General features: G+C 49.8%; 6 protein-coding genes across 6 annotated transcripts; 3 read left to right on the forward strand and 3 right to left on the reverse strand.

The window, feature by feature from the left end:
- Positions 1-3,203: 3,203 nt before the first annotated feature.
- On the forward strand, positions 3,204-3,779 carry VC83_00265 (uncharacterized protein; the record flags this gene model as incomplete). Its single annotated transcript, XM_024463960.1, has 1 exon — positions 3,204-3,779. The coding sequence occupies one exon, from the start codon at positions 3,204-3,206 to the stop codon at positions 3,777-3,779; it is 576 nt and encodes a 191-aa protein (XP_024328217.1).
- A 74-nt stretch (positions 3,780-3,853) lies between these two features.
- Positions 3,854-4,289, forward strand: VC83_00266 (uncharacterized protein; the record flags this gene model as incomplete). Its single annotated transcript, XM_024463961.1, has 2 exons — positions 3,854-3,943; positions 4,005-4,289. The coding sequence occupies 2 exons, from the start codon at positions 3,854-3,856 to the stop codon at positions 4,287-4,289; spliced, it is 375 nt and encodes a 124-aa protein (XP_024328220.1).
- Positions 4,290-4,315: 26 nt separating this feature from the next.
- Positions 4,316-7,219, reverse strand: VC83_00267 (uncharacterized protein). Its single transcript, XM_024463962.1, has 3 exons — positions 5,942-7,219; positions 5,434-5,846; positions 4,316-5,378 (listed from the first exon to the last, which is right to left on the reverse strand). The coding sequence occupies exons 1-3, from the start codon at positions 6,633-6,635 to the stop codon at positions 4,491-4,493; spliced, it is 1,995 nt and encodes a 664-aa protein (XP_024328219.1). The 5' UTR covers positions 6,636-7,219; the 3' UTR covers positions 4,316-4,490.
- Positions 7,220-8,028: 809 nt separating this feature from the next.
- VC83_00268 (uncharacterized protein) lies at positions 8,029-10,809 on the reverse strand. Its single transcript, XM_024463963.1, has 6 exons — positions 10,555-10,809; positions 10,232-10,358; positions 10,037-10,164; positions 9,697-9,977; positions 8,676-9,634; positions 8,029-8,610 (listed from the first exon to the last, which is right to left on the reverse strand). Exons 1-6 carry the CDS (start codon positions 10,575-10,577, stop codon positions 8,068-8,070), a joined length of 2,061 nt encoding a protein of 686 aa, XP_024328226.1. The 5' UTR covers positions 10,578-10,809; the 3' UTR covers positions 8,029-8,067.
- A 125-nt stretch (positions 10,810-10,934) lies between these two features.
- VC83_00269 (uncharacterized protein) lies at positions 10,935-12,653 on the reverse strand (the record flags this gene model as incomplete). Its single annotated transcript, XM_024463964.1, has 4 exons — positions 10,935-11,880; positions 11,937-12,130; positions 12,181-12,548; positions 12,598-12,653. 4 exons carry the CDS (start codon positions 12,651-12,653, stop codon positions 11,131-11,133), a joined length of 1,368 nt encoding a protein of 455 aa, XP_024328225.1. The 3' UTR covers positions 10,935-11,130.
- Positions 12,654-15,793: 3,140 nt separating this feature from the next.
- VC83_00270 (uncharacterized protein) lies at positions 15,794-16,616 on the forward strand (the record flags this gene model as incomplete). Its single annotated transcript, XM_024463965.1, has 3 exons — positions 15,794-16,141; positions 16,190-16,381; positions 16,491-16,616. 3 exons carry the CDS (start codon positions 15,794-15,796, stop codon positions 16,614-16,616), a joined length of 666 nt encoding a protein of 221 aa, XP_024328548.1.
- Between the last annotated feature and the right edge of the window lie 5,874 nt (positions 16,617-22,490).

The raw sequence follows: 22,490 nt of genomic DNA on the forward strand, positions 1-22,490 counted from the left end.
TTCACCCAGTCGGGATGCTCAGGACCCATACAGTCACACTTTTCTTTCAAGTTGCGACGAACGCACTCGGCGCACCGCCGTGAATCATTTGGAGACGACACGCAAGTAATGTTTCGCCTCACGCAGTTCGAGCAAGAATCCATTTCGGGTAGTTCGTATCCGTGGTTCTTTATTCGACGGACAAGATCGTTGCGTTCCTGGAGTTTGCGGGCAGTGTCAGTAGGCATGTTGCATGTTGAAGGACTCGCTGAGGAGCAGCAGAGTCCCGGGGACATGGACGTACTTATAGGATTCGAGACGAATGCCCAGGGGAAGGGAGCGAGTGTTACGACGGAACAAGAAGGCTGGCCAACTACAGGACAGGAAGGAGGGAGGTCGCATGAGACCGGCCCTGGTACCTGGAGGGGCAGCGGGGAATAGTAGTTCCGAAAGTATCACGTGACGGACTCGCAGGATGATGAGAAGAGTCCTAAGAGTCCAGGACTCCGAGGACTCGAGTGAGTTCCCAGGAGTCCACTAGGCACGTGATGGACTCGCAGGATGATGAGAAGAGTCCTAAGAGTCCAGGACTCTGAGGACTCGAGTGAGTTCCCAAGAGTCCACTAGGCACGACGCCACTATATAAGTAGATAGTATTTCCTTAGATAGGAGCTTCGTGCTCAACTCAATACAGTCTTTGTTATATACTAGTAACGTGTTACTTGAAGCCTTTGTGTCTGATCCCCTGCCTCCTCTGATAAGTAAACCTTTACGCAAGAGAACCTCTGTGTCTTCTATCGTTTAGAAGTCAGCGTTACAGGATCGTCGATGCGTCCGACCCTGAATCGAGGAGGGCCTTGGCCTTGTGCCAGGTCGGCCCTACCTGTAGCTCCACGTCGATTTCTATCCTTTTTCTAGGCGTAAGTCGTGGAGCTCCGGCTGGGAGTCACTCCTTCTTCTGGATATCCAGTTTCCTCACCCCAAGGCCTGTATATTGGCCCTGGCTACGGCATTCCTTCGCGAAATGGCCTGCCTTGCCACAGTTGTAGCAGCTCCCGCTTGGAGCTGGCCTTGGGTCCCTGCTCTGGGTAGGTGTCTACCCTCTTGTTGTAGGCTGGTCTAGATTCTGGCGTCTGTTCCAGGGAAGGGTTCTCTCTCCTGGGGTGGTGGACCGAGATCCCCGGTTGCTGCTGAAACTGCCCCTTCGGTTCGGGAAGTTGCCCCGAGGGGAGCTTCTTCCCTCCTTAGGCTTGTCTGAGGTAGGAGCCTTCTCTGTGACCCAACGGTTGGTCATTTCCAGCATCGCTAGGATATTGACGACAGCCTCCCTGTGGGTCGAGGAACGCTCGGCATACCCTCCCTCAAGGAGCCGCTGCCTCATATCTGGGTGGATCTTCGTCAGGAGGTGGGTGGTCCTTTGGGACTCGGTATATGGTTCCATTTCCCGTTCCAATTTCTCAAGGTACGTGACGAACTTATGGATACCCTGTCCCTTGCGCTGGTGGGCACCGTTATACTTAAGGGCCGCAATACGCTGTCGGTTAGCTGGGTCAATGTGGAGGTCGTGGAGGAACTCCTCGAACCCAGCGATATCCAAGGGGTCTGCAAAGCCCTCATCCTGGGAGGCGCAGCGGTTGTCCCATTCCTTCATAGGGTCGCCCTCGAGGTATTGGGCTGCGAAGGCCACCTTGGATTGTTCAGTCGGAAACATCCTAGGCTGGTACTGGAAGGAGGCGCGGATTGAGACCATGAATTCGTTGAGCTCCCTAGCCGACTCGCCCTTGTAGACCTTGGGGTCCTTGACCCTTCCGAAGGGTCTGTGGGCTGGCGTCGTCTCTGTCAACAGAGTAGAGGCTGTTTCCTGGGCTTCCTCGTCCGGAGGATTCTCCCACTCTTCCTCACTGTCCTGGTGTTGCCTCTTCCGGCTTTCCTCTCGTATCCGGGCCTGCCTTTCCGCGAAGAGCCTCACTTCTTCAGGGTAGGCGCTATAGTCTTCGCCGTGCGACTGTCGGAATACTTGGAGGGCCTCTTCCATGGTGTTGAAGTAGGCCTTTTCCTCATCTATTCGTCTCCGGAGGCTAGCCAGCTTCGAGGCCATCTCCTCTCTTGGGCTGTCAGCTTCCTGTGCTATAGGCCTCGGGGCAGGTTCTGTTGGTTCCGTCGAGGGTGTCGCTCCTCTGGAGGTCGCCCAGGTAATCCTCTTTTCCTGGCTTGCCATCCTAATCTGGTAGGCTGAGTCAATAGAATTGTAAAGGCGTAGGGCCCAGGGTGTCATGGGAGTTCAGGGAACCAGGTCAGGAGGCAGGAAGTAAGGGTTATATTGGTGTGAAGCACAATAGGTCTACGCTGATACAGCGACTATTGACTGGAGGCCTCACTCCGAGCCTCCAGCCCCTTATATACAGGAACCCGTAGGCCCTAATTTACCGAGCCCGCCAGGTCCACTGTAAGAGCGTGGCACCTCACGTGCCCTCACGTGAGGGCCGCCTTACACCGTCTCACACTGCGGTAGGCTGTTGCTTTCGGAGGGGGTCTCGGGCTCCGAACCACCAGCGACTTGGTGGGGATCGATGCCTTTCTCTTGAAGCAACGCTTCCTAACGCTTTAACCGTTCGAGGACCCGCTTTTCTTTCGACAATCCTTGTTTCCTTCAAGGCGGCTTGGGTGGACGGATAATACATGGCACATTGTGTCTAACGCAGGCACCACATGGATTCTGTCTATCGCACCCGACCTTCCGCTCGGAGCATCGGACGCAGGCAAAATTGCCTTTAGTCATTAGTATGCTCGATGATGCTGCTGGGGCGTTCATGGTGAGCGGATGACTACGACTATGACTGCAAATATTACAATGTTTGTTTAGTATCATAATTGAACGAAGAGAAGTCGTCGGACAAAAGTGACGAAGTCAACTCCGATTGGTGGGATTCTTGGACTCGGAGCTCGGACCCCGAGGTTCAAAATCCTCGAGCCTTTTACCAAGACTCATACCATACACAGCTCAAGTCAAAGGTGGTAATACTTTATACTTATAATTCCTATTAGATGTAAGGTATGGCTAGATTTGCCGCCTTGTCTTATAATTTGTTGTAACTAGATAATTGTTTCCCACCGAATATAACAATATATATTCTTCGCCCCAACGTGTACGAATATTTTATGATAATTTCAACAAATCAGATAAATATTTCATCTTATAATTCGAAAGCCAATTGCCAAATGCAATGCCCAACCTCAAAGTCCTCATCATCGGCGCCTCAATCGCTGGCCCCACGGCCGCCTACTGGCTTTCCAAAGCCGGCGCAGACATAACCGTCATCGAACGCTTCCCTTCCCTGCGCACCAACGGCCAGAACGTCGACATCCGCACCTCCAGCGTAACTATCATGTGCAAGATGCCTGGGATGGAGACCAAGACATCACAGATGGAAGTAATAAACTTTTGTCCTTGCAGACGGCAGTATATATGCGAGTATAAAACCAACTGGAAACCCCGAGCAACAGTCTTCGTGTCAGAATATCAGATCTTACGGGGTGACCTGTCGCAAATCCTGTTTGACCTGACGAAGGACAATAAGAGTATCAAATACGTCTTTGGTGCGCAAGTGGCGTCGATGCGACAGCAGATAGATGGAAAGGTCAACGGTCCAATCACAGTTGAATTTGCGAATGGCTTGGCTACAACGGAATATGACCTTGTCATCGCCTGCGACGGGGCTACCTCGCGGACTCGCGCTATGGGTCTTGGCTGCGGCTCTGGGGATTATGTCTACCCTTGGTATCCTTCTGCGATGCGATGAAAAAAGGCGACTATGGGCTCAAACAGTTTGTCGCCAGTCATTATGAGGGTGCCAGCTGAAAGACCGAGGAAACCATGAGGTGCGTGTTTTATTCCACGGACTTCTACGCCAACGAGATCGTTCAAGTCAAGAACCCAAGTCTTCGTAACGGCCGTTTCATCCTGGTTGGCGACGCAGGCTATGCGGCGGGTTTCACAGGCGCCGGAACGACTCTCGCCATCACAGGGGCATATGCTAGCAGGCGAGATAAACAATCATGCCGGCAACCTTGAAGCAGGAATTATGGGATACGAGGAGCAAATGCGTCCTGTGATCGCGAAGCTGCAAAAGGCGCCGCCACTGATCCGTACAATTCTTGCACCGCAGACAGCATGGGGGCTGTGGGTGCGGAACCGAATTTTTGCTTTCGTTGCGTGGAGTAGAATATTGAAGTTTACGCAGAAGTACTTTGCGAGTGCCTTCGCTAGTTCGGATAAGTTTGGGCTTCCCGAGTATGAGTGGGTGACGTGATTGGAAGAATAGACGTTAGGAGTATGCGCAAAACTTGTGCTGTATAAATAGTAGAAACTCCATATAATAAATAGTAAGAACATATTTCAAAAGAATGGCCCACTTCCTTATAATTTCCCCAGCTATCACGCTACAGCCCACAAGACGGTAAACAACTGCTTCATTTTCACATCATCAGCCAAAGCTTCACCACCACAGAACTCAGGCCAAAGCAATCTCATAAGTTCCACCCGGCAAATCCGCATACACAAAGGTATTACCCCCTTTCTCAGTCGGTGCCACCACGCCACTCACTCCCGTAACCGTATATCCCTCTCCTTTCGGTAACACCAATCTTCCACTCGTCCCTTGCGGCGTCGTGAAACTCCCCACTACCACCTCCCCCGAGGCCTCCCACTGGGCCTCAAACTCCCCAAGTCCCGTCTCATACCCCGCACTGATCCTCTTTAGCCCGCCCAACCTCGGATGAATCTCCCACGTCCGGCCCATCGCGCTGGTAAGTTGAATTCCCGCGCCAAAAAACGACAGCGCGGATGTAGGACTAGTCGCCCATCCATGTGCATGGCTGACGCGGGCGTCGTTGTCGTAGGGAGGGTAGTGAAGAGAGCCATCGGCGGAGTACCCTTCGATGAGGGAGGAATTTGTCATGCGCGGGTCGTCGAGCATGAAATCTGCCCACATGAATTCCATAAGGTCGATGGCGCGGTGCGCTGCTCCAGCAAGGTAATGGGCTTGAACCTCAAATCCAGATGCAAATGGTGAGATGGCCTTCCCTGCTTCTGGGGCAGGGGCGCCAAAAGGACGAACCCAGCGGTCCGCGAGGGCTTTGGAAATGGCGGATGCCCGGTCAGGGGTTACAAGGCCGGCGATGATGGCCCACGAATTTCCGTCCTGCGGGTGGACTGCGGTGGCTGATTTGTCCTCAGCATTGTCGAAGAAGAGGTTTTGGGATGGGTCCCAGAGGTTAGCGTTTAGGGCGGTGCGGATGCTGGACATGGCTGCGGTCCAAGTGGGGATTAGAGCGGTGTCGTTGAGAACATTAGCGAGCGTGATGGATTTCTCGAGGGTGTGGTAAAAGATTGAGTTTGCCTGTTGGGTAGGTGTTAGTTCTTGGGGGAATTTGACAGAGAGCTGGAAAACAAACCTCTCCGTTGTGGCCGCCCATTCCGGACCGGAGCCAATCGTTGGGGCTGTCAACGTTGGCCATTCCGGTGCTATCAATCAATCTGACCGTATTGGCAAGACCTAGCTTATACTGAGGCCAGTACTTTTCTAGGTACGCCAGGTCGCCCGAGTACGTGTAGTAATCGTACAGGTCAAGAAGTGTGTAGAGATGGTACGTAAAGCTGTAATCGAAGTGGCCCTTGAGGAAATAGCCGATTCCATTGTATGGTAATCGCCCACTCGCTTCCTGCATTGAAAATAAAGCCGATAGGCCATTTTTAACCCCATCAAGGCTGTTGGTTGACACGAACATCGATGGACCAGAAATTGCAATGTCACCAGGCCAGACAAGGCGATCCCGTTTTGCTCCATCCATGAGAACCGAGGTTCCCTCTATTAGGCATTAGCCATTCGTCTAATTCCCAAATACCAATATCCCCACGCACTGCTGGAATACGAAGAACCTCTCATAAAAGAGGGCAACTAACCTGACAACCTGCCATTCAAGTACCAATCCACCCCTGGCACATTCTGCGAATTCCCATACGCCGGATCCGAGGTGCATAGCTGGTTCGTGTACGCGCCCGCATACCACACACGATTCAACTTCTCGCTATCACTATTAAAGTACCCTGCATAGTCCTGTGCGTTCGCCATCTCGGGAGACGCCGTGAAGTTCACTGATAGCGAGTCAATGACCATCTCCCCCGTGGAGTTGTGCCAAAGACTCATATAGCGGAAGCCCCCGCGCTGATGCGTCTTATCGGCTGCATAGGCGCCGGCGGCACCAACAGGGAACCAGAGCGGGCTGTCGAAGGTAACGGCGTTGGCGGAGTCGCTGAGGGTGGTGCTGATCCACATGTTGCTCTCGGTGAAGGTGAACCCGATGAACTCGGCGTCGCCTGAGACGGACTTGACATTAAACTGTACAGTGCCAGCGACGTTTTTGCCGAAATCGATGGTGATGGCCGAGTCGCCGGTAAAGGTGGTGCCATCGTTGTTTTTAGAGGCGGTACAGAGGGCACCGGGATTCTCAACCTTGTTAGTGGTGTTAAGAAGGTCTCTGCATTGCACATTGCGGTCACTTGGAGCGAGGATGTACTCTTGGAACTTGACCGCAGAGACGCATCCTGAGAAAAGAATAGCGGGTAGTGCTCCCCGAGGCAGGTTTGAAAACCTCATATTGTTTGGAGACAGACGTATTTCGAGAAAAGGCTCGACATGAATAAAAAGGGTCCCGCGCGTTCAACAGGACGAGGTCCTGACCTATCTTATACCACCGTAACAACGTCATTACTCTCATTGTCTCCTGACAACCCCTCACCATCGTCCGTGCCCCTCCATGACGAGGCCAAGGTCAAGAAGTACAACAAAGAGAGAAGTGAGGCTCACCCGGTCCCCAAGTGTCCCCAAGTCCCTCTGGTTCGGGTTAATCAGCCCCGGAACCTGCAATAGGGGAGCGGAATGATGCGGACAGGGTCAGGAACGAGGACAGAAATGTGATATCAGAAAGCTGATTCACATGTCTGGTGTCAGATCGGCGGCATGACGCCGAGTGAGAGGGCAGGCCGGGGCCAATCATCGGCTTTGAGCCGGTATATTAAGGACCGAAAGCGGCATTCTGGTGTCTCCTGGATACAGCGTTAGCATGTGTCCCGTGAGGTGTCTGAGACATTACCAGCGGTGCCTAAGTAGTGAGTACATGCGAGTGTTCATGCTTTAGTATGGCATGGGATGCATGTTGGGGTATGCTATCCAATATCAGGATGCATACCATGTTTAATATGTCACAGGCCAACTACCGAACCCTACGTACATTCTCATAGCCGCCATCACGTCGACTGTGCCTAGGCATGCCCAGAAGTAACGTTGCACCCTGTCCTAATATAGACTAACGTCGGAGTCGGAGTCGTCGTGCGGTAAACTCTAAGCGGGTCACAACGGTCGATCGCTTGGCTAGCGCGCAGCCTCTATGCTAAACCGATTTAACTATTAGCGCCACATGCGTTGGACGGCTTGGCGTTGATATTGCCGACATAACGCGACGTCTATCTATTTACAGCGTCAGTTATCAACTTCATTGGCTCCACGATGAAATTCTTTCGCCAAGAGACCCATGGAGGGGTTGCCTGTTGCCGGTGATGCATAGAAGTAGGCACAAAAGCTACGCGCTGGCAATAGTTGTCAGCTGTTCAGAGGTTCAGAGGTTCAGACGTAGGGTAAGTGGGCGTTTGGGAGATTGATAAGGTCTATATGCATGAGAAGGTTAGCGAGACCTGGTTCAAGAGCATAAAAAGATTGCACGTTGAAAGAGGTGTGTCCTTTAGAACCCAACTTGAATTGGTATTCTTCGCCTTGAATATCGAGAGAGGACGATGTTGCTCTAATATATGGTTGAAGTGCGAGAGCTAGATTTATACTCATGATAAACGTGAATACCCCAATATAACATACAGGGATTGCCGATCACCACAAGCATACAAGCTCGCAGCTATACATACACCCCTACACATTACCCCCATATCTATCTACTACCCCCACGAACCGCCCCAACCCCAACCTTCCCATATATCGGCCCCCCTCCCTCATATGTCATCTCCTCCACACTCCCCCGCTAACCCTCGGTCCCACTGCTTCTAAACGCCGCACACAGCGCCGCATAATGATGCGTCAACTCGAGCACATTCTGCGGCAAACTGCTCGCCTGAATAATACTCCTCACCTTCATCGCGCCATCTTCCTCAATCAGCGATCTAACCGTCCACAGCAGCTCAGGCGAGAACTCCGAGTACCAGCGATACTGCCAGGTAATAAGTCTAATAACCGCCTGTACAGCATCCCTCGTGCGGTGCTGCTTCTCGTACCCACCCAATACCCCGCGCAGCGCCTTGGGGCTGAATCGGATATCGAGGCAGGCGCGGTAGGCTTCGGCAGCCTCGGGGGCGTGGTGCAGACGAGTAGCGAGGGCACCGAGGATCTCCCATTCCTCGGCGGACTTCTGGTATTGCAGGGACTGGGCGCGGTACTGGGCCATCTCGGTGCGCCAGATGGTGTAGATACGGAGGTCTTCGTAGAGGACCATGAAGAGGCTGTCGAGCCAGCGCTCGCAGAGACGTTTGTTGTTGAAGCGCGCGAGTTGTTCTTCGGTGGTGTCGGGCTGGGGTATGTTAGTCTGGGTTAGGAGTAGTGGGGATGTGGGGGGAGGGTAGGGGGGGTGTGTACATCTTCGTTGCCGGCTTTAACTTCTTCTTTGTGCACGGTCTGCTCGGGCTTCTCGAGGGCAGCACCAGCGTCTGAGGCAGTTTCGTCGGCATCTCCAGCTAAAGACCCGTTCGCCTCAGACTCTGCCTCCTCTATGCCATTCGCCTGTGGATCCGGCGTCCCCCTTAGCACATCCGTGCTCGGGTTGCGCTTCTCCTCCCCGGGCTGGCGATCGGTGCGGTATTCTTCCTCCATGACAAACACCTGGCTACGGATCTTGAGCAGCTGGTCCCAGCCAATCTTAGCCGTCATCTCTGTCAAGATGCTATATGCCTTCTTGAAGGTGCCTTTGTACTGCGCGGCGCGGAGGCCGAGCAGGCTAGGGTGGACCTGCTCGGAAAACTTGGAGTCGGGCTCGCTGTCAATCTCATCGAGGCGCGTCTCGGGCAGGGTGGGTAGGTGCACGTCCTTGGGCTCTGGCATCAACGGGGCGTCCTTGTCCTGGTACGTGAACATCGGGCATGAGTTGAGCGTCGTGAGCGCGTTCTCCCAGTCCTCCATTGCGACGTATACTTGTGCAAGGCGTGCCCAGGTGCCGAATTCGCTCGGGGCGGCGATAGTGCTGCGGTCAGCGCAACCAAGGGCCCAGGCAAGGCGCTCCTTCTTCAGCTCGGGGGTTGTCGGGTTGAGGGCTTTGTTCATGAGGAAGTCGGCTTGGGTGTCGAGAAGGACGTAGTCCATGGGCGACTGCTTGACTGCTTCGTGGAGGACGCGGACAGCTTGTACCTCTTCGTTGCCCATGATCATAACCTTCGCGAGGAGGGAGGAGACCTCGACATTCTTGACGCGCAGTTTCTCGAAGAGGTTAATACCAGACGCGAAGCGGCCGGTCGTGTGGAAGTATCGGAGGAGTCCGGCGGTGAGGTGGTTCGCGACGTTATTGGGAACTTGAACCATCGAATCCGATCCAAGCTGCCATCCTATAATCCAGTCAGCATCATCACATCGCTATCGCTATCACCACACAACCGTCCCCACATACCTCTGAAAAACAGCTGCTCCGCCGCGGCCAAAAATCTATGCTCCGTCTCCGTATTTGTGACAGGGTTGAAGCGCCTCACACCCATGATCTTGCGAATAGTCTCACCGCTTCCATCGTCGGCGTATGAGTATGAGCGCAGGACGCTGCACAGGTATGTCTCTAGCCAGAGTTCGTCGGAAGCAACGCGCTTGTCGCCACGCTCGTCGATGCAGTAGCTTTCGACGGAGCCGGGAATCGTGACCTGGACGCGCATATCAACGCGGGAGAAGGCATTGTAGCAGCTGGTATGTGTTAGCGTCTTCACCCTTTTGTCGTAGTTGTGAGGATGGGGAGAACGAACCAGTAAGTCCCCTCCACAATCTTCGCTACGGTCTTATCGAACACCGTATATGTGAGCGTATTAATATACGCCGCCAGACTTGCTGACGATGATGCATCCACCCCCATAACATGGTGATAGATCCCCGACTACCCCCTTCGTCAGCCCACGAGTCAAATTCCCCCCACAGTCCAGGGGGGTGAGGAAGGTGCATACCTGTCTCGCCGGGTTCCGTGGCGCCTGCTTGACCAGGTGTACTAGATCTGGGGGTCCAAGTTCGCGGAGGGATGAGAGCCCTTCAGTGCGCGCTTCAACACTCTCGTGCATCACCTCCTCCGTCAACCTAGGGGGGGGGAACGTTAGCATTGCTCAACCCAGCCATGGCCGCGCGGCGTGAGCTTTCGGCATCAATCCATCTGGATAAAATCCATGCTTGCCCTGCATAGCTGCATATGTCCATGCAGTACTGATGGCCGCTGTTTCAAACCGCACGCCCCTCATCATCGAAATGCACACAAAGGGAGTCGGAGTGAACCTACTCTGGCACCGCCGGCGCAACCATCTTCGCTCAATCCTTCGCCCACCCAAACAAACACAAACAATCCCCCCTAGCTCGTAATATTTCAATCGCTCCTGTCGCGCCTTTGGGATATATAATCAGCGATGTGCGTGGTTGTCAATTGACGTTGTTGCTCTTTGAGTTGGTTGAGCCTCAGGGACGGTATGGATGTGGATGTAACAGTAAGGTAGCTTTCTTTGCGTGGTCACCACAGTAGGTAGCTGGTACGGGAGTTGCCGTGGGGGAGGTTGGCCAATCATGTAGCGGGGTGGAGGTGATTTCGAGTCAAAGAGACAATGGAAGTTCCCAAAACGAAATTCCAAGGCGAGAATATTTATTTATTTTGTGGACAACGAGAATGTACGCGTGTATGTAAATTTTATATACAATTTAAATATGTAGTGGATGTATACACTTGTTCCCCTACTTCAACGGAATATTAACAAATATGACGCCCAAAACCATTGGATATATCCCGCCAAACACCCCCCCAAGTCCAATAACGCCTTCTAGAGCCCCATTCCACCACAGTAAATGCCCGAATTCAATCATCACCTCACATCTCCTGTCTCCCAGTGACGCTCTCCCTCCCGTCTGTCCTCGCCCACCCTTGTCCCCTCGCCCCAACCGCACTGCCCCCATCCAGCTCTATTGGCCCCACCGCCTGACCGTGCAACTCCCCACACTGCTCCCCTGGCCCCACCACCTGGCCGTCCAACTCCCCATGCTGCGCCGTAGGGGACGCCTGACCATGCAACTCCCCATACTGCGCCGCAGGGGACGCCCCATACGCTGGTGGCGGCGACGCTACTCTCGAACTGAGGGGACTGACAGGCACCGCGCTAGCCGAGACGAGACTCTGGGTGTTTGCCGACTCGTGCGGAGCCGGTGTGTTGGATGTCTCGGTGCCGCGAGCGGGTTGCGGGGTGTAGTAAGGCTGTCCGGTGCTGACGTACATGGGCTTCGCCGGGAGCGGGGCAATAGTCGGGTATGGCGGGACGTTCATCTTACTCTTGTTTCGGCTTCGTTTGAGGCAACAGTAACCGATGATGAGGGCAAGGAACGCGACGGCTCCAACGATGCCGCCGATGGCCGAGTTGCTGAGGGTCTGACTGGAGTTGGAAGAGGATTTTGTGTCGGTTCCTGCGGGGCAGGGGTTTGAGGTGCAGCTTGTACTGCTGGATCTGAAGGTGGGGGTGGGGGTGGAGGGTGTATAGTTTGATACTGTGCGTGAGGTTCTCGCGGGGTTTGTTGCGCTGACGACGGGGACAGACGTTCGTGAGATGCCTACGCCTACTTGTGCTGACTGTGAGGCGTTAGTGGTGGACTTTTGCGTTTGGTGTAGGGTGGAGGGGGACGTACAGCTGTGAGGATCTGGGAGGCGGGAACGTTCTGGTCTGCTGGGAGGCAGAGCCCGCCGGAGCCGGAAAAGGGGACTACGGCGATGAGGCCAGCGGAGCAGCAGAAGTAGCGCGGAGGCCAGGGCCAGGGATACATTTCCATTGACTGGTCCGCGCAGGCGGGTAGGGTTTGGAGTTTGTTAAGGCAGTCGACGGCTGGAAGTTGGTTAGGTAGAGTTGCAAACGGGTGACGGGGGGAGACAGACCAGTTGGACAGCAGTATGCGCCATAGCCGGTCGTGAAACAGGTCTCGCCGGTGGGACAGCAGCTGTTATTGCTGGTGTCGCATGACCGCGACCAGGCGCCGGTACAGGTGTTGGAGGTGGACCAGGCCCAGCCGCCGATGTATTCAGCACGGGGATTGATGGACTGGTCGACGCGACGGGGGATGGGCGCAGGTGGCAGTTGAGCGGAGTGAGCGGTGGTGAGGAGGAGGGAGAGGGCGGCTAGGGTTGAGGAAAGCATCGGTCTATTGCGGGGCGTGGGCGTGTATGTGAAGATGAAGATGAAGATGAAGATGAAGATGAAGATGAAGATGAAATATGGAAGGCTACCTTGTGGTGGGAGGCTGAGCCTATGGACACGGGTGGGAAAGGGGAATGGGTACTCGGTATTCCACCCACTCGCTTCGCTCGTAGGTGGCGACAGCGATCTGTGCACGCGACAGCGATATGTGCATGTACACCGCCACTTTGATACATAGATGAAATAATAATATTTGTCGTAACAACAACCCTCTACGATGCCTTTGAATAGCGATCCAAGTCGAGCTGACCGTCTTATTGAGGCCCGGCAGTTCTACTTGTAACAACCAGATACTTATACAATTACTTGGGTTGCCCGCAAGTTTAATGTCAACCGTGAGACACTCCGACGACACATTACTACCCCTCTCCTTCCCCGCGGGGGTCAAAACTGAGTTTTATCTCAAGAACAAGATACTGCAGTTTGTCAATTTATATATGACCAACTTAAGCGTGGGGTCCCTGCAAACTGATCAATGGTTTTACGGGCTGTTGCAGACTTGCAACCCGATTGTACGATCCCATCGCAACGGTGGTTACAACGCTTCCTTAAGGCACACCCTGAATTCCACTCGATTCATACGAAGACTTTAAATACGCATAAAAAGCAGGCACAAAAGAAAGAGGTATTTGAGGAATTTTTCCTTACATATAACGCACTTATTACAAAACACAACATTAAGCCATATAACTTATGGAATGTTGATGAGACTGGCTACATGATTGGATGTTATAAATCTACAGCTGTTATTGTGCCGATTGGCGTAAAGCAATGGACTGTTGATAATCCTGAGAATCGGCTCTCTGTTACTGTGATTGAGGGAGTAAATGCAAGTGGTACAGCAATTGCAGAAGCCATTATCATTCCGGGGAAACTTCATATGGACTCATGGTATAATGATAACCTTGAGCCAAATGCTCTTGTTATCGTTAATGAGAGTGGGTATTCAAACGACGACATTGCAATTCAATACCTCATGCATTTTATTCAATATCTGCAGAGCATATGTCACTGTAATGGTGGGTGCACCAGATGTGAGAATCTAGCCACCCAAGGAAGGGATGAATTTACTAAGACAACACACTGTCTTAGAAAACAGAGCCAAAGGGTCGTAGCTTAGACTATTCCACAACGCAGCAATCAGGTGTGTGATGTAGTGAAGTGGTTCAGACAAGTTGCAACAAATCTTGAGTCTGGGAACTCAAGGGTAAGTCAGAGGTTAACACCTCACTGACTTTTCAGAAACAAGGAGTAACAAGATGAATGCTTGGAAGCTTGGAAAAGACGTGGAAGTATGTGATAGTCGATTTACTATATTGTCTGCTTGCCCTTTCTTAAGGAAAGGGCAATCCTATTTATGCTAAAGGAATGTAGTTCTCTCATTTTCCAAGACTTTCCATGACTTACCAGGCTTGGTAACTGTAGTCGACGTAAGAGAATCCCATAGAACCATCTCTTAGGTTCGTAGCCTATAGGAAGTAAAAGGAGGTCCAAGGTCAGAGTACCCCTATAGACAAATTATGTCATAACTTAACCAATCTTGTGGGTAACTAAAGAGCGATGACATGTAATGAATCATAGAGGTTCGTAGGAGCTTTTAGAGCTATCGTTCATGCTCCTAGGCCTCTAGTTGGTAGAGATATGTCATGTGGTAGTATGAGTGATGTCATGTAATAAATCATAGAGAGTTGTAGAGATATGCTATGTGGTAATATCGGCCCAGTAACTAAGGAGCAATGATGTGTAATGAATCATAGATGGTTGTAGCAATCGTTGAGTAGTATTGCTCTTGTTGTTGGTGTGATAAGCCAAAATATGTATAGTGACTTGTAGGTTTGAGGAGGAGATTTCCAAGTTTGCTCTTGAGTTTGATAGCAAACTGAGTGCAACAAATGTCAGTATGACAGGCACCAGACGACACCCGCCTCCTATTACTCGACGGCCATGACTCTCATAAAATGGAGCGCTTTCTCACATTAGCAGAAGAGCATAACGTTGTTATTTGCTGCCTTCCTGCTCATACTACGCATCTACTACAACCTCTTGATGTAGCAGTTTTTAAGAACACTTCCATCAAAAGGCACTTGATCAAGCAGTACGTAGCTATGACTATGAGTATAAGCTACGTACGTTCCTTACCGACCTTCCACAAATCCGACGGCAATCCTTAACTGTCCGGACAATTCAATCAGGCTGGAGAAATGCAGGACTATATCCATATAATCCTCCACTAGTAATTGATAAAATACAAGAGACCCGGAATCAAACACCAGACTATGAGCCATTTGCTTCGTACGACCGTATCTCAACTCCAAAAACTAGTGTGCAAACTATACAGGCAGTTAAACATTGGCAGAAGAGAGTAGAGGCAGCTTTCTCATCACCGTCAAGAGAAGGGTTTCAATCATTTGCATGTGGAACTACAGTTGTTTTACATCGGGCTGAGCTCTATAAGACCGAGCTTGACATTGTTACCTTACGGTCAGCAGAGCAGAAAACAGCAAAGGCAAGGGCACGGAAATCGCTACAGAAGGGGGGGCAGTTATATGCATCAGACGCCCGACTGTTACGTGAGGAGAAGGAAGCAAAATTACAAGCAAAGGCAGAGGCAAGAGTAGCAAAGGAATCAAAGCAAGTAGTAAAGCAGCTACAGGTGCAACAACGGAAAATTGAAATCGAAGAGCGAAGGGTTGAGAGGAAGAGGGTAGCAGAGTGGAAGAAGGTTGGGTTAAAATCCAAAGTGATAATTTTTACGGTATGGTAAGGATCATAGTGATAGTAACATTGAGATTAGTAGCGACAGTAGTAGTGGAGATAGTGATAGTAGCTCTATTGATTTTATTATTTAATTATATAGTTATATAGTTGCTATATGAGGCTTATTTCTTTCATTTTGTGTGTTGCACATATCGCTGTCGCGTGCACAGATCGCTGTCGCCACCTACGAGCAAAGCGAGTGGGTGGAACACCGAGTACGAGTAGAGGGGTTACATATGAGGTGGAGATGCGTGGATGATGGCTAAATTATCCGAGGGGCGATTGGCAACAAGGATCACCCGGACACCATACGTCAAAAAATATAATGTGGGCGTAACCCAGGATGAAAATTATCATGTCGATTTAGCAGATCGAATAGATAAGATATAGTCAGGAACATGATGCCTATAATCATGTCGATGGCGGGGTGATGATATCCATGACGTCAAGACTGCTTCAAGATGATATTGAAAAAATACCTCCTTCCATGCCTGGCTTAAACAAACAAACCATATATCACAGTCTTCATATTTTACAATGAGCAAAGCCGAATCTTCTGCCACGTACGATGCTACCCTGGGTGGAGCTCTCACCACGAAGGACCAGGTCCTCAATGCTGGTGCTGCCACAATCCAAAACTTCGCCCCTGTTAACTCAATCTGCGCACACCTGAACGCCTTTCACGTCTACGCCTCCGATACCTCCCGTACTGTCGAAGCAAATCACTACTGCGCTCATCTCAGTGCCAACGTCAGACAGTGCCTAATCTATGACTCGCCGAAGAACCCCGCAAAGTTGATTGGAGTTGAATATCTGATCACAAGGCAATTGTACGATGCGTTGCCAAAAGAAGAGAAGAAGCTATGGCACAGCCATGACTATGAGGTTCGAGACCGAAAAAAAGGAAGGGGATATGTTGGCTTACAGATCTAGGTTCGTTCAGGGATTGTCATCATGCCCAATCCTTTGGTTCCCGAGGGGGTCTGGGAGATCGCAGAAACAGCTGAGATGCGCGAGGTGGTTGGCTTATATGGCAAGACTTTCCATTTCTGGCAGGTAGATCGAGGGGACGAGCTGCCCCTTGGAAAGCCAGAGCTAATGATGAGCTTTACGAGGGATGAGCAGGTGAGTCGCAACTCGTCAATATTAATTAAGCACATGCGAACCTGCGGCAATCCCGTTGCGGCGTCATCTTAAGAGGTATGATTATTACATGTGCTAATGGTTGTGCAAGGTACCATGGGATAAAGTCAAGGATCGAGACGAGCGCTTCGGAATTGACTCGACGAAGAAGCGGCACGCGAGGAATGATATCCCTCCCATGCCGCCTCATCAGGACGCGGATTCGTGTTGGAAGTAAGGCAGTAGTTGCTACATCGGTTGCACAATGGGTCGGTTACAATGTCAAGAACCCCTCTCTGTGCGCACTGTTAGACTAGTTCTGTACGGAGGTAGGTAACGTTGAGGCGGTCTTAGATGTTCAGTCCCAATATCACAGTCAGCTCCTTTGTAGAGGAGCTGACTTGGCTGGGGCGGATTGGTACGAGCTGTTTAAGCCTATAGAACTTATCTCTTTACTGCTATTTGTGAGTGACTTGTTGATTTATTGCAGTTTGGAGTGATTGGATGCCTGTATTTTAATTATAGTTGCTGTAATCGCGGCTGTTATACATAGTCCGTCTTTAGACTTTTGGGTTGCACGAGTCCTAGGTATCACATTAGAGCGATTCAGCAGTGTTCGACAGTCGTCGGCTTGACACTGCCTAATCCAGTGATGCCAAGCAGTACTAGAGTACTACTAGATTATATTAGTATTACAGCAATAGAATCCCTGTTTAGTACTTACCATACCTCCTAATTAGGCAATATCAAAAGTTTGGTGATATTGACTGTATTGATCAGTGTAGAAAAGTTGGATTATGATCGGTCGTTAGATAATTCTCCCCTTCCGGCCATACCCCCTACGGCGTTCCCTTTGTAATCCCCTATGTGACTAGAGCCCTTTGTTCCCTCTGTAAAATACTGGCCTTTGATAAATTTTTCTACTTCAGTAAGTGCTTTGGAACTGGGCGGGTGGGGGGAGTGATGATGGCCGCCGGAAAAAGATACATCGCGGTACGTCTATTACCATACCAATATATATGCAAGTGGAAGTACCTATATGTACCCTTTTGCGACTGCCACCACTGCAAATTACCCCTATTCGACCACCACTTTCGTTATAAAATATCTTTGCGACGTAGCTACTATATTGTGTAAAAATAAAGGAGGTTATAGTAATATAACCTAATATTGGATACTGAAGAGCTAGAGTTGATTGCTCTTACTGTTTGCGCAGCAGCCTTACTTGTTCGACGTCGTCACCGGCGCCGATATTATCGGTGGCTTATATGGTCTTTACATATAACTCAACGCCCACAAGCCCGGATTACATACGAATATGAGAAGTTCAACTGGAATCTATGATCGTGGGGTAGTCAAAGTCCAGGGCGGGTAGTTCACAAGTTCCGGTAAGTAATTGAATAGGGGTTGAGGTTTGGGGTATAGGTTCTTATACTATTAAGGTTTTCAATCGAGGAAATCACCTGGCTTGTGCCACTCCTTTGGCTTTATAAAATCGAATGGGGAGACCGGGTAAAGCCAGACTTAGAGACTGCTCTTTGTGTAGTCCTAGCTTGCCTTGCGTATCCAGGACGTTGGTCAACCTGCACTGATCTTTTTGGGCGATCGCCAGCATGGCTCTCTACAGTTTTCAACGACGTAATGAGCCACTTAGTACATGAGTTTGAGGCTGTACTCAAGTGGCACCCATACCTTACATACAAGAAGCTGTTACAATTCGAAGAAGCGATTGAAGACAGTGGTGGGTGTGGTCAAATATGGGGGTTCATCGACGGAACCTTCCAAGGCTTTTGTCGACCAGCAGGAGACTCCAAAGTCCAGCGGCAGTGGTATTCTGGATATCAAAAGAAGCACGGAATGCACTTCCAAGCAATTGTAACCCCAGACGGGCTTGTATTGTCCTTAATTGGACCATATAACGGACCCACAAACGACTGGCGAATATGGCAGGATTCTGGCTGCGTACAGCGGATCTGGCATACTATAGGAGGAAGAAAGTATTTATATCTTTATGGGGACCCTGCCTACTGTTGTATAGAGGGTATTCTAGCCCCATATACTTGCCCTCGTGGTCATCGATATCTTCCGCAAAAGCAGAAGCAGTTTAATAAGGTGCTATCGTCTGTAAGAATTGCAGTAGAGAACGCCTTTGGGTTAACACAACAATTATGGACATATACAGCATTTGACAAGGGGTTACAGTCACAATCGCAGCCTGTAGCTGCTCACTTTAAAGCTGCAATACTGCTGTCAAACTGTTATACCTGTATTTGTGGCAATTTGATCGGGACAAGGTTTCTAGTACCACCACCAACAGTAGAGGAGTATCTTTGTTATAATAGCTAGCTACGATATATACTAATTACTTGACTCTATCCAACCCTCAGCTTCGTTGATCCCATTGTGCTGTGAGCTCTCAACTGGGATGCTTCGCCGGATAGGCCCATGAAGCGCTTGCTCAAGTAACGATATCATCGTTGACTGGCCTTTTTTGATTTCTTCCTGGCCTTCCTGAAGCTCCCGGATCTGGTAATCAACTTGCTGAAATTGCAACTTAATACTACTCGTATTAAGTCCTCCGTTCTCACTTTCCTGCTGTCTATCCTGCCGGTCTATATTACCTTGAGTATATCGGGCTTTTAAAAGCTCAACTAATGACTCAATACTAGTTGACGTCCGGTCTTAACCCTGTATATTCAAACGCTCGTCTAGGATCATTTTATTATAGGAAGGGGAAGATATTCGCAGGCGCTTCTTGCTGCTTCTTCCTTGACTGACTGACTGGCCACGAGCGGAAGAAGTGCTTTGATAAACTGGCATTGAGGTTTCAAAAGGAGACGAGTTGATAGAGCTGATGTCCTCACAGTTATCACTTTGTAGCTCTTCGTCGTCATCTACGTCAAAGCCTGAGATCTCCTGCGGTCTTTGGCCAATAGACTTATCACGACTTTTTGGAGGATTCCTCTGGTATTTCCTCTTTGCCGCAAGGGCTACAGAGAGTGAGTCCCGGATATCCTGCGCCCGCTGTGACGAAGTGAGAACAGTATTTGCTGCCTCACTTCGCTCCTTATTAAGTCGCTCCTCCTCACCAACAACGTCAATCCAGTTATCAATCTGGACAGTCAATTCGCTCTCGCTGTCTGTCTGACTGGTCCCAAGACTGTCAAGGTATGCCCTCCTCCTTTCAGTTTCCCGGCGTAATACTCGGTGAAGGCTCTTATGCTGCTTGCCAGTTTCCTTCGCAAAGTCCTCTCGAAGATGGGACCAAAACCCAGTCTTGCTACCTGGTCGATACACTTTGGCATTTCGATTTGCAAGCCGGAATAGGACCAGCACTTCAGCCTTCGTCAAAGGGGCCATCTTAGTCGGAGAGCCTTGAGGATCGCAGCTTTCTATACGCTGCTGGGTTGAGAGCTGTGATACTTCTGGTGTTTCGGCTTCCATTTGCCCCTCAATCGTAGGCTGGATAGGCAGAGCAGGGCTTGCTCTGCCATCTTCTTCGAAGGTAGAGTATTGGCGATGTCTTTGGGGTAAGGATTGGGGCTCATAAGCCAGGAATTCGAGCAGCTTCGAGGCCATTATCACTTATATAGAGCGATGTATGTAAATACTGCTATACTACTGTATTCGCCTTACAATTACATGATGTCTATCCAAGGTAATTACTAACTTATATTCTAACTACAATAGGAATCTGGCTGGCTGTTAGCCTTGAACAGATAACTAGATGGCTTTAGCAGCCAGGCCGTGACCTTGACCATGGCCTGAATAAGAAGGTGCCAAGCCGCCAGTTTTTAAATCCTGCCACCACCCCCTGTGTCATACTGACATTCGTTGCACTCAGTTTGCTATCAAACTCAAGAGCAAACTTAGAAATCTCCTCCTCAAACCTACAAGTCACTATACATATTTTGGCTTGTCACACCAACAACAAGAGCAATACTACTCAACGATTGCTACAACCCTCTATGATTCATTACACGTCATTGCTACTTAGTTACTGGGCCGATATGACCACATAGCATATCTCTACAACCCTCTATGATTCATTACATGACATCACTCATACTACCACATGACATATCTCTACCAACTAGAGGCCTAGGAGCATGAACGATAGCTCTAAAAGCTCCTACGAACCTCTATGATTCATTACATGTCATCGCTCTTTAGTTACCCACAAGATTGGTTAAGTTATGACATAATTTGTCTATAGGGGTACTCTGACCTTGGACCTCCTTTTACTTCCTATAGGCTACGAACCTAAGAGATGGTTCTATGGGATTCTCTTACGTCGACTACAGTTACCAAGCCTGGTAATCATGGAAAGTCTTGGAAAATGAGAGAACTACACTCCTTTAGCATAAATAGGATTGCCCTTTCCTTAAGAAAGGGCAAGCAGACAATACAGTAAATCGACTATCACATACTTCCACGTCTTTTCCAAGCTTCCAAGCATTCATCTTGTTACTCCTTGTTTCTGAAAAGTCAGTGAGGTGTTAACCTCTGACTTACCCCTGAGTTCCCAGACTCAACATTTGTTGCAACTTGTCTGAACCACTTCACTACATCACACACCTGATTGCTGCATTGTGGAATAGTCTAAGCTACGACCCTTTGGCTCTGTTTTCTAAGACAGTGTGTTGTCTTAGTAAATTCATCCCTTCCTTGGGTGGCTAGATTCTCACATCTGGTGCACCCACCATTACATCCTGCTCTATCGCCAATTCCATCTCCATACCGAGCTTCTCCTTCACCACACTTATCGTCTTCTTCTCAGTGTCCTAAGAATCGCCACCTACTTGCTCTAGAAGAATGAGAAGATCGTCTTTTGACTATGGTAGAAGTGCTTGTAGAAGCAGCTGCTTCAACTGCTGCTTCCTCAACTGCTGCTTCCTCAACTGCGTATTTAGATCCAGCAGTATTGCAGGAGCAGTTAGAAGCCCGTCTTAAGGCGCAAGAAGAGCGGCTTCAAGCTGCAATAGGTATGCAGCTTGAGGATCTTCGAAAAGAACAGCAGTTACTATTCTCTTCTTTTATACAGCAAGTACGGATAGGTATGGGGCAAGGGGGTTAACTTCTATATAGCTAGCTACTCTAATATATGTAAATACTCTTCAATTGATGGTGAAGTAACCTTGAATCGCTGTGATATTCCGTTACCACATATACAAGTATGGCAATTTGTTAGGAGAATAGCGACTGCAAAGTACGCTGCTACTGGTTGACTGCCAGCTTTTAAACCCTTACTATAAGCTGTATAAGAGAATAGCTGTTCGACTCGACCAAAGCAGTTCTCGACAGTAATTTGTACTGTAGAGAGTGCGCGATTAAATGCTTGCTTCTCTAGTGATAAGTGGCGGCGTCTTCTTGAATAGGGGCACATAATACCAGTTGTACAATTTTACGCTGGATCACCATATAAGAATAGCCACTCAGAACCCTCTTTCCCATCCATAATCTGCTCAAGTCTGCCTCACAACCAGACTCTTGTCACATTGTCCAATCGTTTGTAGTTCCAAGAAAGGGTCCACAGATCGACGACGCAAGACCATCTGGCATTACTATAGCTTGCCACTGTTGAGCGTGCTGACACTTATGACAATTGGATACAGCACGTTGAGCTTCGTCAGGGCCAGAAGGACGGCAGAATCCTCGAAAAGTGCCATATACAAAGCCCCAGATCTGAGGGCATTGACCAATATCCTCTATAGCTGCTGCGAATTCGTTCATCTTATATGATAGATGTGGCGCCCAGGCAAGAGTTGAACCAAACCGGGCAACTAAATACTGGCAGGTATCGTTAAATACAATACTCAACCAAGTACTAGATCGACCGAAGATCCAGATACTCGTACTCCACCGACCTGGGTAAGCTAGACGGGCAAGTACAACACATAAAGCAGTCTCTGGGTGGGCAATAACCCGACTACGATATACGATATCATCAAGGCGAAGGAGTGGTAGAAGCAGTTGGATTTCCTCAATTGAAAATCTATATAGTAATTAGTATAGTATAGTATACTATTTAATTGAATAAGAAGGTATATTTACCGAAGATAATGCTTTACTTTAACTGGTGAATCCTGACCCCACGATGCAAGACTCCAGG

This window comes from Pseudogymnoascus destructans, assembly GCF_001641265.1.
Source record: "Pseudogymnoascus destructans isolate 20631-21 unplaced genomic scaffold scaffold_1, whole genome shotgun sequence".
NCBI classification, from domain to species: domain Eukaryota; kingdom Fungi; phylum Ascomycota; class Leotiomycetes; order Thelebolales; family Thelebolaceae; genus Pseudogymnoascus; species Pseudogymnoascus destructans.

Excerpts from the sequence above, each read along its gene's own strand:
- VC83_00267 (XM_024463962.1), bottom strand. The coding sequence starts at position 6,635 with ATGAGGTTTTCAAACCTGCCTCGGGGAGCACTACCCGCTATTCTTTTC. Across the intron at positions 5,847-5,941 it reads CTTGAATGGCAGGTTGTCAG|AGGGAACCTCGGTTCTCATG; the intron begins GTTAGTTGCCCT and ends AATGCCTAATAG. Across the intron at positions 5,379-5,433 it reads TGGGCGGCCACAACGGAGAG|GCAAACTCAATCTTTTACCA; the intron begins GTTTGTTTTCCA and ends CCTACCCAACAG.
- VC83_00268 (XM_024463963.1), bottom strand. The coding sequence starts at position 10,577 with ATGGTTGCGCCGGCGGTGCCAGA. Across the intron at positions 10,359-10,554 it reads GTTGCGCCGGCGGTGCCAGA|GTTGACGGAGGAGGTGATGC; the intron begins GTAGGTTCACTC and ends CCCCCCCCCTAG. Across the intron at positions 9,635-9,696 it reads GGAGCAGCTGTTTTTCAGAG|GATGGCAGCTTGGATCGGAT; the intron begins GTATGTGGGGAC and ends ACTGGATTATAG.